The sequence below is a fragment of the Pan troglodytes genome, chromosome 5 (assembly GCF_028858775.2).
Source record: "Pan troglodytes isolate AG18354 chromosome 5, NHGRI_mPanTro3-v2.0_pri, whole genome shotgun sequence".
NCBI classification, from domain to species: domain Eukaryota; kingdom Metazoa; phylum Chordata; class Mammalia; order Primates; family Hominidae; genus Pan; species Pan troglodytes.
The window spans coordinates 55466438-55483836 of NC_072403.2; the positions used below are offsets into that span (position 1 = coordinate 55466438).

General features: G+C 39.0%; 1 protein-coding gene across 1 annotated transcript in view; it reads right to left on the bottom strand.

Moving 5' to 3' along the window:
* Positions 1-562: 562 nt before the first annotated feature.
* RHAG (Rh associated glycoprotein) overlaps positions 563-17399 on the bottom strand; it is a 30978-nt gene continuing 14141 nt past the window's right edge. Inside the window, 9 exon segments of the mRNA NM_001009033.1 lie at positions 563-643; positions 1666-1739; positions 1968-2038; positions 5833-5954; positions 7214-7351; positions 9504-9670; positions 10432-10579; positions 12872-13022; positions 13983-14166. Coding sequence (NP_001009033.1) covers positions 626-643; positions 1666-1739; positions 1968-2038; positions 5833-5954; positions 7214-7351; positions 9504-9670; positions 10432-10579; positions 12872-13022; positions 13983-14166 — 1073 coding nt within the window. The 3' untranslated portion in view covers positions 563-625.

Sequence of the window (17399 nt, forward strand, 5' to 3'; positions counted from 1 at the left end):
CAATATTTAATTATTGGACATTTTATGCAAAATAGACTTTGATCAGATAGCATTTGAGCTCGTTGCAAATAGTCAACATGCAAAAGGAATTAAGAATAATATTCACGCAAGGATACAACATTACTAACTAGACTATTTTTAAAATAAAAAGCACTACCTAAAATCATCATATTACTACTTTACACACATGCATTTCTTTAATTATTTTTTTAAATAGATTTCTCACATCTATTCTTGCTTCATGGGTTTCAGTTTTATAATTTTTGGGATTGAAGACATAGTGTCTACATTAAGAAACTGACATGTTTACTCTGTATTTACTCACTGCCAAAAGTATTTTGGGAATCCTGGAGAAGATCTATTTGATTATCTGTTTTATGAGTTACATCCCCCCAATTAATCATTGAAGAGCAAGAGACAGCATCAGACATAAGGACATTTTTACACTGGCCATTTGGGACTTAGGATCTATTCACTCTGGTCCATACTCTCTTTGGTTACTCCCTTTTTGTTTATTTGGACTTGATTCTGGATAATGGGAAAGGAAGCTGGAGAGCAGGAATGGTGTTTAGACTTCAGGTTCCAGCTGGCTGTGGTCACCATGTCCATGGAACTGATTGTCAAGTTATCTCGCCTTAGGGACCTTTAAAAAAACAAGTTTGAGGGCAGTTAATAGTTTATTTCACTGTTCTTGTCAGAAATTAGTATTGAAACAAAAATATTTTTGGTAATTATTATTCAAGCTTGGAAAGAACTGGGAATAAAAATTGTTTGAGTTGAAGAAAAATAAAAGAATAAAACATTTATCTCACCCACCCTGACTACATTCCCGCTTTTCCAAACTCATTCTCTCTGAAATTTTGCTGAAAACACCCAAACATCTATCCCTCTCAAGCTTTGCAGGAAATAATTTGGGAAAAAGTATCAATAGAGTAAAGAGAAACTGGAGGATAGAAAGAGGCTGATGTTTTGTTATTCATAGGACCTCTTGATGTGTACTCACTCAAATTCTTCAACCTTATATATTTCACTTGCTTTTGACTACTTTTACCTATAGCATAGTTTAAAATTATGTTAAATTTCTTTTGTTTTTTGTTTTTAACCAAATAAACCTGTGGACTATATATGGTATAAAATCTCACACTATTTCTGAGAATTCATATTATTTTTACGAATAGCTTTTTATGGCTCTCAGAGGAGTGAAACAACATTTACTAACTAAATTCTTTTCTTTCTTTCTTTCTGTCTTTCTGTCTGTCTTTCTTTCTTTCTCTTTCCTTCTGCTTTAGAAAATACCATAACTTCTGATTTTATCTGGCTGGGCACATCATCTCAATTTCTCTCTATAAATAGGTAGTTCATTCAGTTTCTTTTCATTTATTTATTTTTTCTTTTACACTTGACATCCCATTGAAAGAAAAATTTTAAATTTATTATTTATAATTTTTGTAGAGAGTTGCCCAGGCTGGACCCAAACTCCTGGCATCAAACAATCCTCCAGCCTCAGCCTCCCAAAGTGCTGAGATTACATGTGTGAGCTACCTACCATGCCAGGCTAACTCAATTTCATCACACCTATGCACACAAATATCTAGGCTTGAAGTGAGTAAAGCTTTCACTAATGGAGTCATCGTTCACATTCTTGTTTAGAATACTGTACAGTACCTTCCAATAAACAGAATCATCATAGCAGTTCTGGTCAGATGGCTGTCCCCAGAGAGGCAACTTTAGAATTAAACCTGTGACGGTAGAGGGAAAATGAGTCATGTTGTGACGCTGAAGAGGAAAATCTACTTGCATAGTAGTTTATATACTATTATAAAATCATCCCCTTTAAATGACATAATTACTTTACTGCCAGAAGTTTAGAACATTTTTGAATTTAGCAATTGACTTGCTCATTAATTATCTATTGTAAATAATCTGAGAGCATAAGATACAGGGAAGTGTTCACTTTTTATGCTGACCTGTCATCAGACCTCCAACAACTGCTGTTCCGATAGAGGAACCCAGTGCAGCTGCCTGCATGGCCATAGACCTAAGGAAGCAAACAAAAAAGAATCAGTGTCTTTCCTGGATCTCAGCCAAAGAGTCTCGCTCACTGAGGGTGTGGATGACTGCCATCTTCAGGCCAGAGTGTAACATTACACAGCAGCAAATTAAGCATTTGTTACAATTTTTCTTTCATATTCTTATTTTCTTTGAAACTCTTGAGCAGTGTTAGAAAATTCTGAGATACACCTTAAAGAAGAGAATCATCTTTTAATGTAAACTTTGGAAATAAGACTTTCCTTAGGGAGGGTTTAGCACTCTCAAAAAATTGATACCTGATCTGATTCATTTAATAAATATTGAGTATCCACTCTCTGTCAGTTTCTTTTCTAGGAACAGAGGATAGAGTAATACATAAAACAACATGAGCTACTAAAGCTAATTTCAGCATATATTGTAGAGAGAGCTCATTGAAGATATTCAAGTATATCTCTATATGTCATCTTAGAAGTCATTGCCTTAAACTGAAATTAGTAAAAAATACTTTGTAATTTTGAGAATGAAAGAATGTGATAAAAGGCCATTGAAGTGCATAAAGGTGTTATATGAATGACAAATGACCTAGGAATGTGGGGATCTTCTTAGCACAGCAGCTTACTCATAGCAGACAATAAAGAGTTGTTGAAAGACTGAATGAGTGACTCCAATGAATAAAACAATTGGAAAATGACAGTTTTTTGGTCTTCCAGTCTCATCATCCAAGGGAGAGGATGCACTAAACTCCGATTCCTTTTTTTTTCTCCTTAAATGAAGGGTTTACATATTTTAATATATAAAAAAACTGCACAAGTAACATATCATTGTGAAAGCATTAGAAACTGCAGATAAAAAGAAGCAGAAAAGTTTAATATCCCTCAGATTGTATCAGAATAAAAATGTAAATTAAAAACATGAATTTTTATAAAAATGCAATCTTACTATATTACTTATTTTCACATTAAATATGTTTTAGGGATCCATTTATGTGAGTCAGTGTAGATCTGGACCATAGTTTGAATTGTGCAAAGTATTGGTTGCTTCCAGTGTTTCATATTTTTAAAAATGCTGTGAGAACATCTCCTCTGAACATGCTTATGAACTTGTCTGATTATTTTCCTAATATAAAACCTATCTAGAAATGAGAATATTAGCAAAAGGCTACATATACCTCTTTTTTTTGAGACGGAGTCTCGCTCTGTTGCCAGGCTAGAGTGAAGTGAGGTGATCTCAGCTCACTGCTATCTCCTCCCCGCGTTCAAGCAATTCTCCTGACTCAGCCTCGCAAGTAGCTGGGATTATAGGCACCCACCACCATGCTGGGTACTTTTTGTGTTTTTAGTAGAGATGGGGTTTCACCATATTGTCCAGGCTGGTCTCAAACTCCTGACCTCAGATGATCCACCTGCCTCGGCCTCCCAAAGTGCTAGGATTACAGGCTTGAGCCACCGTGTCTGGTCTATATACTTCTTAAGAACTTTTCCAAATAGAAAATTGTACAATTTATATTCCAATTTTTTACTTTAGCCATTATTCAGTATTATTATTATTATTAATTCATTCATGCTTTATCACTTTGATAAGTGAAAAACTGGTAGCTTGTTTTAATTTGCATTTCTTTGATTATGAGTGAAGTTGAGTATTTTATATATACTTATTTGATTTTATTCTTTTGTAAATTTCCTGTTAATTTTACAGGAATTTGCCAAGATCTTTTACAAGGTCTTAAAAGATATTTTTGATAACAAGTGTTCTGTGATCAAATAAACTTGGAAAACACTGACTTATACAAAATTAACAGCATTACTAGAGTTATGCTGCTATAATTTGCAAAAACATCCCTTAAGAATATTAACTTTTCCTTGTTCTATGCTTACCAAAAACCTAATTTGCATTTTAATATTCTGAATAGACACATGTAAGTAGTTTGGTTCTCAGGCAGTATTTTATTTGGTGTGAGATATGTAAATTTTACCGAAATGAATGCACCTTCAAGGCTTGCCCCCCTTCCCCTCTTCTGATATTCCTCTGCCTCCTACCCCCACCAAAGAATAAATTGAGATGTTTCTAAACCTGCATTCCCAAGGACCAGACCCTCAACCATGAGACTTAACCAATGTCTGACCAACCAATGAGGCCTCCCCTTTAAGAGCCAGATAGACTTGTTTTATTGCATCTGTGAAACTGGTCTAGCATGATGCTCAAGAATTCTTAATCATAGGCACCTCTTAGGGTGTTTGCACAGTGTATGCACACTCCAACACTGAGGAGTTGAGCTCATTCACACATGCTTTTATCATGCTTAATTTGCATTAAAATATTTTAGTGTTTGATCTCTACAGTCTCAGGAACTGAAAAAGATGTGCATATTCTGGAGCTGTCTTCTAAATTTGCAAAAAGGGTTAAAAAATACAGAAGAAATGTGTCAACTGTACACATGAAGAAGGAAGCAAACTACTTAGTAGGAAATATGATTAAATGCATTTTTCAAGTATTTATTACTATTGATCTCAACAGGGTTAAATTTTAATCTGCTAAAACTGAAGATAAGATTTTTCTTTTTAAATTATGCACCTCTAGTTAGTCGTCATTCAGACATTTCTAGAGACACATTTCCCTCTTCTTCATGCTTTCAATTGGATTTAAAAATTGAGCATTCTGCTATGCAGCCATAAAAAAAAAATGAGTTAATGTCCTTTCCAGGGACATGGATGAAGCTGGAAACCATCATTCTCAGCACACTAACACAGGAACAGAAAACCAAACACCGCATGTTCTCACTTATAAGTGGGAGTTGAACAGTGAGAACACATGGACACAGGGAGGAGAACATCACACAGCCGGACCTGTTGTGGGGTGGGGTACAAGGGGAGGGAGAGCATTAGGACAAATACCTAATGCACACGGGGCTTAAAACCTAGATGACTGGCTGATGGGTGCAGCAAACCACCAAGATACATGTATACCTATGTAATAAACCTGCACATTCTGCACATGTACCCAGAACTTAAAGTACACACAATTTAAAAAAATTAAGCATTCTGATTTCTCTTTATTTACTCTGCGTGATCTGGACTCTATGATCTTCTCAGCTTTTTCACATGGATGACATTCATACCAAATTGTTCCAATATTGTGGCATCCCTTCCATTCTCTGGGGTTTGCTTGATAGTTGTTTTTCCTCTTGTCATTTAAGTAAACATTTATACCCAACTTAGGGAAGAATCTACGTCTGATAGAACTAGAAGGGATTTTGGAGAATAAACACTCCAATCTTCTTATTTTACAGAGGAGAAGACTGAAAACCAGAAATGCTGAGTGATACCTCAGAGGTCACATAACTAGTTAGTAGCAGAGTTGGGGCCATATACCAGTGTTGTTGATTCTGCAGAACCAACTGCTTTCTGTATTACTCCAACTCATCCTTCTTTGTGTGGATTGGATGGAACTGACTGTTCAGCTCATCATATGTGCCTCCTCCTCCATTTTGGAGAGATCAAGAAAAAGACTAAGCCTTCTATAATCTGACTGTGATTATCAAATTTCCCTGTCTGCTAGGAGACAGTTGTTTCTGGTAAAGACATTTAAAATAACATTGTTAATGTTTTAAAATTAACAATTTCAGTTAAGATGCCTCTTCCAATATAATTTTATTCTAATGATCTTCTCTCACGTGCGTCTCTTTGGCTCCAGTAAAGACAATACAAACCATGGCCAGAACAGCTAAAATGAAAACTCTCCCATTTCTCAGAGTGAGAGAAAACATGGGACCACAGGGGCTGAAAAACCCATTCTTTTACTCACGTGTTGGAGGCGCCCATTGCTACTGCCACAATGCCTGCAAGGCCTCCCACTACACCAGGTAAGCCGTGGAGGTTATGGACCCCACATGTATCATGGATCCTCAGTTTAGTAGTAAAAAGTGGCTAAAATTATAAAAGGAGGAAGGTTTATTATTTAGTTAAACATATAGAACTCTAGAACTGAAACAGAGCTATAGCTGGGCTCTATTCTTCCATGGAGAAGAAGTATTTTATAAATAATTTTTTATGTATATTTAAGGTATACAACATGATGTTATGAGATATATATAGAGAGAAAAAGGTCACTATAGTGAAGAATATTCACGTCTCCAACATCTTACATAGTTACTTTTTTTTTGTTTTTTTTCTGGTGAGAGTAGCTAAAAATCTCCTCATTTAGAATAAATTCTATGTACAGATAGGCAGTACAATTTTACTACCTATAATGCTCATGCTGTGCATTAGCGCTCTAGGCATATTCCTCCTGTATTTCTGCTACTTTGCATTCTCTGAACTACATCTCCCCATTTCCTTCTCCACCCAGAAGAAATTTTATGTAGAGCAAGCACAGTTCTCCATCCATATCTGAAGTCCACTTAAAGTTAAAGGATTTGAATATATAGTTGTGGCAAAACTGCCCATTTCAGTCTTTAGTGGATGGGTTTGAAGGGAGTCATTTCACATCCTACTCCTTCTCACCTACTGATGACATCCTAAATCTCTCTCTCTTTTTTTTTTTGTTTTGAGATGGAGTCTCACTCCATTGCCCAGGCTGGAGGGTAATGGTGCCATCTCGGCTCACTGCAACCTCCGCCTCCCAGGTTCAAGTGATTCTCCTGCCTTAGCCTCCCCAGTAGCTGGGATTACAGGTACCCGCCACCATGCCCAGCTAATTTTTGTATTTTTTTTTTTTTAGTAGAGACGGGGGTTTCACCATGTTGTCCAGGCTGGTCTCGAACTCCTGACCTCAGGTGATCTGCCTGCCTCAGCCTCCCAAAGTGCTGGGATTATAGCTGTGAGCCACCATGGTTGGCCGACATCCTAAATCTCTTAAAAGAGCAGAGTCCTTAATTACATAAGACAAATAATAACAACAACTTCAATGTAACAGTCCCAAAGGAAAGTAATGCCCATGTACTTAACATTTAATTCAAACTAAATTATAAATAATTGATACTGGATTCTTTCCTGTTACACAGAAGTCAGGGTACAGTAGAACCACTGAACCACTGAAATGGGAGTGGTATTTCCAAAAAGAAGGCAAATGGCCTCCAAATAATAATGTTTATAAAATAAAACTTAGTAGCTTTTTTCTGCTGGTGGGACATGTGAGAAAAATGGTGCAGATTCAGAGTTTGACTCAGAATATCTGCTGTACTTACAGTCAGGAACTTGTATCCAAGCACAGAGACCATTCCTGCAATGCTCCCAATAATCATAGAACCAAATGGGTGAATTGCCATATCCGCACAAGTGCCCACAGCAACTCCTCCAGCAAGGGTGGCATTCTGAATGTGAACCTGTGTGAGCGGCAGAAACATAAATGAGGTGAGCTGGATGATGGAGAATTCAGAAGGATCAGAGGATTCTAGAGTTCAAGAGACCCACATCACATTCTTCAGTTGAAAGGGCTATTGGTTCTTTTTTAAAAAGAGGGTTGTTTGGATTTATAGAAGGCCTTTCTTTCAAGAAGTTGACATTTGGTAGCTTTCTTGCCGGTCCCTTGGTAGTGAATGAGTAATCAGCTTAACTCTTTAAGGCCAGTGGTGGAAGGCATTTGAGAAAATCAAAAGATGTTGTAGTGGGAGGGTAGGAGTGTTTAGAGCAAATATTCTCGCAATGTTTTGTCTATTTATGCAGTTTTCGGAACACGTTTGTGGTTATCATGAACCAAAAGATGACTATGGCCACCGTGTGTTTTGTAGTCTATGATATTCTAATATTCAAAGAGGAAATGTAGAGACATTGAAATGTACACATTACATATGAAAGACAATAGTTTTTGCAAACGTCACTGGATTGAGGACATTTGAGGATGAAGGAAAGAGGAATTGATTTTTTTTTTTTTTTTCCGAGATGGAGTCTTGCTCTGTCTCCCAGGCTGGAGTGCAGTGGCGCGATCTTGGCTCACTGCAACCTCCACCTCCTGGGTTCAAGTGATTCTCCTGCCTCAGCCTCTCTAGTAGCTGGGATTACAGGTGCACGCCACCATGTCCAGCTAATTTTTGCATTTTTAGTAGAGATGGGGTTTCGCCATGTTGGCCAGGCTGTTCTGGAATGCCTGACCTCAGGTGATCCACCCACCTTGGCCTCCCAAAGCACTGGGATTACAGGCATGAACCACTGTGCCCGGACAGGAATCAATTTTTGTTTAGCAGAATTTCTCAGAAAAATTGCAGTCTGGCTGTTCTGTCTGAGAAGCAGAGGTCATCAGTACTTTTAAAAGAGAAACACTGAACTGTGCGATTTTTCCTTTTCATTGTTTTTAATGACGTCTCATGAGACAATTTGTGGAGAAATAAGATATATGTCCTCAGCTATGCTTAAAAAATAAATTACAATAGCATTTTCCTCCCCACTCCACCCCACCTGCCCCACCCAGCTAGAAGGGTAGACTGGCTGATCTGAGGGTTACTCCTTTACTGGTGTTTCTCTAGCTCATAGGCAAGAAACTCAAGAGACCAATTTGGGGGAATTTTAAAAATATTTTATTTTGAACTAATTGCAGACACATAAAAGTTGTAAAAATGCTACAGAATGTTTCCATATGTCCCTCATCCAGTTTCTCAAATAAGATATTAATCTTACATAACCATGGAATCGAAATTAGCATTGATAAAATACTATTAAAGACATTTGAATTTCACCATTATTCCTACTGAAATTTTTTCTAGTATCCTATTGAAGATCCCACATTGCATTTAGTTGTTATTTCTTTGAGAGGAATGTTTGCAGTTGGGAGAATAGAATCAGTGTGCATCATCCCACTCTCTTTTTCTGCTGTTTGATAAATCTTGTTTCTAAGAAATCTTTTCTCAGAACTTGGGAGCAGTTAACTCTATTATTAAAGAAATATACCTCAAATCAAAGATTTTTACAAGACTACCTTCATTCTCTACTAGACTGTAAATTCCTTGAGAACATTTTTTAATCTTCCAGGATAAAAATTTTTTTTTCTTTTTTCTTTCTTTGTGAGATGGAGTTTCACTCTTGTTGCCTAGTCTGGAGTGCAATGGCATAATCTCGGCTCACTGCAACCTCCACCTCCCAGGTTCAAGTGATTCTCCTGCCTCAGCCTCCCGAGTAGCTGGGATGACAGGTGTCTGCCACCACGCCTGGCTAATTTTTTTTTTTTTTTTGTATTTTTAGTAGTCACAGGGTTTCTCCATGTTGGCCAGGCTTGTCTTGAACTCTTGACCTCAGGTAATCCCCCTGTCTAGGCCTCCCAAAGTGCTGGGATTACAGGCATGAGCCACTGCGCCCAGCCCAGGGTACAGATTTGACGAATAAGTGAATTAATGAATAAATGTTGCTGTTTTTAAAACATTGTACAAGGTCTGCTTCTGATTTGTCTTGAGAGTTCAGCAGTGATGCAGAAATTACCTACTACTTATCTGAGCAATTGTCAGTGTTGTGATGCAAAATTTCCATGAGGGCTAAGGCAGCACTTACCATGTTGAGCTTGCCTCGGTGCTCCACTAGGCTGGAGAAGGCAAAGGCTGTGAGCACACAGGCAGCGAGAGAGAAGTATGTGTTTACAATGGCCCTGCCCTGTTTTTCTCCAGGTTCAGCAATGGCCGAGTTAAAGCTGGGCCAAAACATCCACAGAAAGAGAGTCCCTGTAGTGAACCAAAAGAGGGGATATTAGTTCTGAATATGGAAGACAGTCCAGAGGATGCAGTTTGCTTTATTTATTTATTTATTTATTTATTTATTTATTTTTGAGATGGAGTGTCCCTCTGTCGCCCAGGCTGGAGTGCAGTGGCTTGATCTCTGCCCACTGCAACTTCCACCTCCCAGGTTCAAGCAATTCTTCTGCTTCAGCCTCCTGAGTAGCTGGGATTACAGGTGCGGGCTACCATGCCCACCTAATTTTTTTTTTTGTATTTTTAGTAGAGACGGGGTTTCAGCATGTTGGTCAGGCTGGTCTCGAACTCCTGACCTTGTGATCCACCCGCCTCGGCCTCCCAAAGTGCTGGGATTACAGGCGTGAGCCACCACGCCCAGCCTGGAGGATGTAGTTTCCTTTGGCCACTGACAATGTCTCTGTTTAGTCTTGATTATCTACAGTTAAGAGAAAAGAGGAGAATTGAGCCAGCATAAAGTAGTATGCAAAATTAAATTTTTTCAAAATTTAATTGAATTTATTATTATTATTATTATTTTTTAGAGATGGAGTCTCACTATGTTACCCAGGCTGGACTCAAACTCCTGGGCTCAAGTAATCCCACCTCAGCCTCCTGAGTAGCTGAGGCTACAGTCGTTCACTACCATGCCTGGCTTGGATGTTCTTTTTGAGCATCTCACACCCGTGTTGAAGTTAACCTTCTCTGGTGCCTTTTCAAATAGATAAGATTCAAGCAACTTTATCCACACTCACCAATCATTGCAAACAAGTCTGAGTAGTATGCAGACTCTTCATTTTCATGCCCCTTTCTCAGTCCAGATCGATACAAGATGCCTGCTACAGCCAAGCCAAAGTAGGCCCCAAAGGCATGGATCGTCATTGATGCTCCAATGTCAGAGGCCTGAGGGACAAAATAGCATTCATATAAATAGAGGTGAACCTGAGACTCATTTATGGGAGGCAAGTCCATGAAAGAATTGCATTGTTGGTTAAACAACTTAAAAAAATTAAAGAGGGACAGAAAGATTGTGTCAGAGAATGGGGGGTAAAACAGGGAGTGAAACAGAAATAGCACAGAATTTGGAGCCATACAGAACTGACTTTCAATCCTAGGTCAGTTACTTCCTTGCAATGTTAGACAAATTATTAAACATCTCTGATCTAAGAGTTCTGTAAAATGGGGAAATATTACCCACTCTCAACAGAGTTTGTGGTGAGACTTAGATAAGAACATATTTCTAAAGTGCTAGTTCCCTGGTGGGCACACAGGACATGTGAGGTTACTTCTCTAGGTGATGGAGATTTTGAGTGAAATATGTATTGCTCAGCCTGGCGTGGTGGTGCACCTCTTGTAGTCCCAGCTACTGGGGAGGCTGAGGCAGGAGAATGACTTGAGCCTAGGAGTTTGAGGTTACAGTGAGCTATGATTGTCACATTGCACTCCAGCCTAGGTGACAAAGCAAGAACTAATCTCAAACCAAAAAAAAAAAAAAAAAAAAAAGATACTGCTTGCGATACAAAACGAAGATGATATGTTCACTTGAAATTGCAGTTAAAGCTCACTTAATTGTAACTCAAGACTTGAAACTTCAAAAAACCAGAGTTTTTACCCATATTTTTTAAATTCTGCTCTACGATGACATGAAAACCAGCTGAGGTCCCAGATTCATTTCAAGAGATTTAGATTCCTCTTTAGGATATGATGTGGATTTGACCCAGTTTTCTACATTTCTTTCCTCTAGAGGGAATACTCAAAGGGTCAAATTGTACTTATAGACAGTAAGATGACACACATCTATTTATGAAAGATTTTCAAATTTAAGTAAAAAGGGTCTCCTAGTTGTTGTTCCTTTGTTTACTAGACATAGACAGACCCAGTCCCCTTGAAGATCCACACTTGGTTGTAATGAGTCAAATATCTTCCCAGCATATATGATCTATCTAGCAATCTTTAGCCTCCCAGCAACACTTAGTCCCTTCCCAGCTGGGAAACCTTGCCTTGCTTCACCAGGTGGCTTCAGGAAGATGGGAGGTGGCTATTAATCATGCTTGGACTTTCCAAATACCATGTGAGTCTGTGCCTATCTTGAAACGCTCACATATTTGTAGGCAAAATAACCTTCTCTGTTTTTCCCTTTGGAACCATCAAATAAGTCTTCATTCAGCTAGCACACAGAGTTTACAGAGTCTTTATTAATCTGACCCACTTACTTTGGTGGTTTCATCTGGTATCGCTCAAGTCCTTTCACCTTACTCTAGAAGTTTTCTTTTAGTTCCTCATCACCAATTCAAGACTGGTTGTTGTTACCTTGGCTTAAAGAACTTTTCTCCCCATTAGTTACTTGAAAACTTCTAGGTATCTTTTAGGTCCAGCGTAACTGTCACTTACTCAGGGAACCCCTCCTTGATTCTACAATCTAATCTTCCAGTTACACTTTCTCATAGACCTACCCTACATATTTTTCATAGCATGTATTGCAATTTATAATAACATTTGTGTGTTTGTGTCTTTGGGTGGGTGGATGAATGTGTAATTCTTTATTTGGTTTCTGTCTCTCCCACTAGAGTGTAAGCTCTATAAAAACAGGAACTTTCATATTTTGTTTGTCATTGAGTCCCCAACATCTAGAAAGTTATCAAAAATATTTGCAGTTGAATTAATGTTAATAGAAATATAAACAAAGTAACAAAGTACTAGAGTGCCCCTAAATGTTCTTTCTTTATTTATTATTCCTGGGGGGAATCAATGAAATATTTGTGGAGAAGAAAGTTTGACTGAGGCCTTAACAAAAACCACTACAAGGTTTTATATGGGGCTATTCACCTAGTAGTAAAAATATAAAAAAGGAATTCATCATTGATAGGCAAAAGAAGAGTTGAGGAATTAGAAAAATCTGGAGGTGAATTCAGACTCTCACAAGCCATTCAGCATCTGTGATAATCAGTTTTTATGGTGTATACATGATAATAAAAATAATACGTACAATGCAGTGTTGTTGTGAAGATGAAATAAGATAATGTTTACAAAACTCCTAGTTTACAGTAGGCACTCAGTAAATGATGGTTATTGTTACTATTTGCTACGGTATCACTCTCACCAAGATTTGCTCCCATATACCGTAGACACCCATTGTTTTTTTGTAGCCAGAACTGATGCCCAAAGCTAGGAAAGTATAAATTTTCTAACTCTTACCTTAAATATTTCACTAACCAGGTATTCATTGTGGGCAAAGAAAACAATTTCTAAAATTGTCATGATCAGCATTTGGGTGGGGCTCGTTTTTCCCAGGACAGCTCCAAAAGATATCAGAACTGTGGCTGCACTGAAGTCTGCATTTATCATGCTGAAGGGAAACAAGAATAAATTGAAGAGTAATGCACACCCAACATAAAACTGACCAAAGTGCAATCCCATCTCCCACCAGGCACATCCAGTGCTTCCCAGGCTTACTCATCATCTCCCACTTCCTTACTCCTCCTCTTTTTGACCAGACACTCTTTAATTGCTCTAATGTATATATTTTAACTCACCTTTTATCTCATTTAGGGTTTTCCTTTATATTCGTTGATCTAATAAGTGAATTATTTCCTGGGGTGTGTGTTTACTATTGCACAACAAGAATACATGTTTACATTTTAGAAACAATCTGAAAAATAACTAATGGGAAATTTTTGCTCCCTGTAGCTGAGATGGAAGGAATAATACTTTTATGGAAGAGAGTTTCTCATATCCTCAAAGCCAAACCAGAGAGGTTACAGACATGAATGTATTATCCAGCTCAGTAGAGGAAGGCATTGATTCAGATTTTTGAATTTAAACAATTTTCTGTTGCATAAGGGAGGCAATTTGCCAGCCAGTACAGTAAATGTCAGGGGACTACCAGAGAAACGATTGATTTGAAAATGAAATGGCTGATAAATAAAGAATTGTCTTAGTCTGCTTGGACTGCTATAACAAAATACCATAAACTGGGTTGCTTATAAATAACCGAAATCTATTTCTTATGGTTCTGGAGGCTGGGAAGCCCAAGATCAAGATGCTGACAGACTTGGTGTCTGATGAGGGCTCCCTTTCTGGTTGGTAGATGGTGCCTTCCAGCTGTGTTCTCACACAGTGGAAGGGGTCAGGAGTCTCCTGTGGACCTCTTTCACAAGGACACTGATCCCATTCATAAACGCTCTGCCTTCATGACCTGGTCACCTCCCCAGTCCCCCACCTCTTAATATCATCATGTTGGAGGTTAAGAGTGTAATATATGAATTCTGGAGGATGCAAACATTCAGCCCATAGTAAGGATGCTCACTTTTTGATTCCAATGTTAAATTTCTGTCCCTGGCTTTGCAGGATTCCCTGTACAATAGTGCCCCACTGGAGGCCCAAAGCAGCAATGAGTAGGTTGATACCCACACTGCTGAAGCCATATTTCTTCAGGAAGGTCATGAGGAAGCCAAACCCAACAAATATCATAACATGTACGTCTTGGAACACTGGAAAAGAGGAAAGGAAAAAAATATCTGCATTAGGAGAGCATGAAGAAAGTACTGCATCATAGTATACCCCACTTATTAAGTGCTACCACCTTTGTATAACACACTAGGAAAAGACAGCATTTAACTGGGAAGCAAAAGTCTTGTTCCAATGCCAGCTTGACTACTTACTAACCAAGAGACTTTGGCAAGTTATTCAGTGTTGGAGCTTTTTATTGGGAAGACTATGCACTATTACAACAGTGTGTCTTTCATCCTGTCCCTGAGGAATTCTACATTGTTTTCCACCTGAGGACAGCCTTACAAAGCACAGAGCAAGCATCACCCCTTCTTGAAGACTTTCCCAATACTCTCAGGAAACAGAATTATTTTCTGTTTTCATTTACATAGCTTTGTGTATATACTTTAGCTTTATCATTGTCATGCTATATCAGCATTTATTTAGCATTTGTCACACTGTAATAGTCAATAAGGTGTCCATCTCCTGCACTAGATTGTGAACTTCTTGATTGAAGGGGTTTGGAACCATTCATACTTGGCTCTCTTTAACTTGGCATAATAGCTTGCATGTCAGAGAAGAAGTAGTACGTTTCTTTGATGGATGAGTCTCCATTTATCAAATATGTATAATAGCACCAGCCACGAAAATCTTACCAGATCATTATTTGGGTCAAATGGGATAATTTCTTTGTTAGCACTTTATGAACCATGAAGCATTAATAAACATAAAGGCTGTATCCTCTTGAGTAACAAATATTCAACTTGGTGTCTGGGGATATGGGCTCAGGTACCTGAGTTCAATCACATGACTGTGTGACCCTGGGCAAGTCACTTACTCTCTATGAGCTTCAGTGTTTTCATCTGCAACATTGTAAAGGCCCTATTTCACAGAATAATCCAAGTGGGATCACCTGTGTAGGAGGATTTGCATACGGTAAAGTATTATGCCAATAAAACATATGATCAAATGCAAGATAGTGAAAACATGAGCTCTTCCTTCAAGAAACTAACAGTTAAGTTGGTAAGACATATATATGGATAAACCATATATGAGATTGACATTTTTGCATTGGAAATAGTCCTTCGATCTGAAGGAAGGATCTGGGCAGTACATAACAGCATCCACTACAGTGGACAAACCTGAATGGGGTACCATAGTTTCTCTCTCTCTCTTTTTTTTTGTGGGGGAGACAGAGTCTCGCTCTGTCTCCCAGGATGGAGTGCAGTGGCATGAATTCGGCTCACTGCAACCTCCGCCTCCCAGGTTCAAGCAATTCTCCTGCCTCAGCCTCCCAAGTAGCTGGGATTACGGGTGCATGCCACCATGCCCGGCTAATCTTTGTATTTTTGTAGAGATGAGATTTCACCATGTTGGCCAGGCTGGTCTCAAACTCCTGACCTCAGGTGATCTGCCCGCCTCGGCCTCCCAAATTGCTGGGATTACAGGTGTGACCCACCATGCCCGGCCCCATAGTCTCTTTTTAATTAAACATCACCATTGTGGCCAGAGGTTTAAGTGGAAATAGGTATGAGGGAGGATGTGCCTGGAAAATATGTCCCAGAAGAAACCAACATTAAAAGTCCATTAATTTGCCCAAAGGATGAAGTCAGGATTTGAACTCCAACCTGACTTTCCTGATTTCTCCATTCATTGAGCACTGTAGGGGTATAAAATAACCGAAGCAGAGCTCTGGCTTCCGAGGCACACAGAGACGTTACTGCTTCTTGGCTCCTCTCTACTTCTGTTCTGCCATCAGGCTCAGGGGCTAGTATGTTGAGGGTAAGAGACTGTGGTACACTACTCAGGCTTGTCTACTGCAGTGGATGCTGAGATGCGCTGCCCAGATGCCCCCTTCAGATCAAAAGACTTATTCCTCTCATTTTCCCTGGCGGTCAGGAGTGCCGCCAGATGAAACCCTAAGCTCTCAATTCTCTCTGGAAGATGCTCTTCTTTTGCTCAAGATCATAGCTCTTCCTTCGGGTAGTCTGGACACAATAACTGATTCACATGAGCAACTGCTTGTCTCAGAAAAGGACCACCTAAAACTGGATAATCCTAGCTTCAGAGCCTCCTGCAGGGTCAGCTGAGGCCTTCTCCTTCTCTGCCCAAATTCTTTTCCCTCAGGTGTTGATCCTTAAGGTGTTGATTCCCATCCCATACCTACCCAGGGTACCCTAGAACTGAGATTTTACCTGACTCGCTGATGGGCATTTGTCAATTAATATCAACCTGTTTCCCTTTTTGCTTTTTGAAGTAGAGATAATCACATGTATTCATTTTTCTTTACACATTGATTTGTCACCCACCATTTAATTTTTGTAGGTAAAAATTTGATCTAGATCATAGAATAAATTGGACAGGAACTTAGGGGATATGCATGATTCTTAGTATGGTTTTAGTAAACCTTTATGGGACTCGGTTATCTTTTAAGGAATACTTGGATTACATGATGTCTAAAGTGTCTTAGCTCTACAATTTATTTTATTTTGCATTTAGGTCAGGACACTGAGACACAGAGAAGTTAGGTTACTTGTTTATAGTCACAAACTAGAATAAAAATAAGGACTCAGTTTTTTTCATTTTGTTCATTTTTTTTTAATGACACAAAGTTTTTTCTAACATTTTTTTTTTTTCTTAGAGCACTCTGGTTCTGCCTGTAATTTATTGGTTTTAAATTGTGCAGTTACCAACTGATATGGTTTGGCTCTGTGTCTCCACCCAAATCTCATCTTGTAGCTCCCATAATTCCCATGTGTTGTGGGAGGGACCTGGTAGGAGATGACTGAATAATGCAGGCAGGTCCTTCCCGTGCTGTTCTCTGACAGTGAGTGGGTGTCACAAGATCTGATGGTTTTTTTTTTTTTTTTTTTTTTTTTTAGACAGAGTCTCATTCTTGTCCCTCAGGCTGGAGTGCAGTTGTGCGATCTTGGCTCACTGCAAGCTCCGCCTCCCGGGCTCAAGTGATTCTCCTGTCTCAGCCTCTGAAGTAGCTGGGGTTACAGGTATGGGCCACCATTGCCGGACTTGGTACTTTTAGTGGGGACAGGGTTTCACCATGTTGGTCAGGCTGGTCTCGAACTCCTGACCTTGTGATCCACCCTCCTTGGCTTCCTAAAGTGCTGGATTACAGGCGTGAGCCACCGCGCCTGGCAATCTGATGGTTTTAAAAGCAGGAGTTTCTCTGCACAAGCTCTCTCTTTGCCTCCTGACACACCATGACACCCAAGAGGTG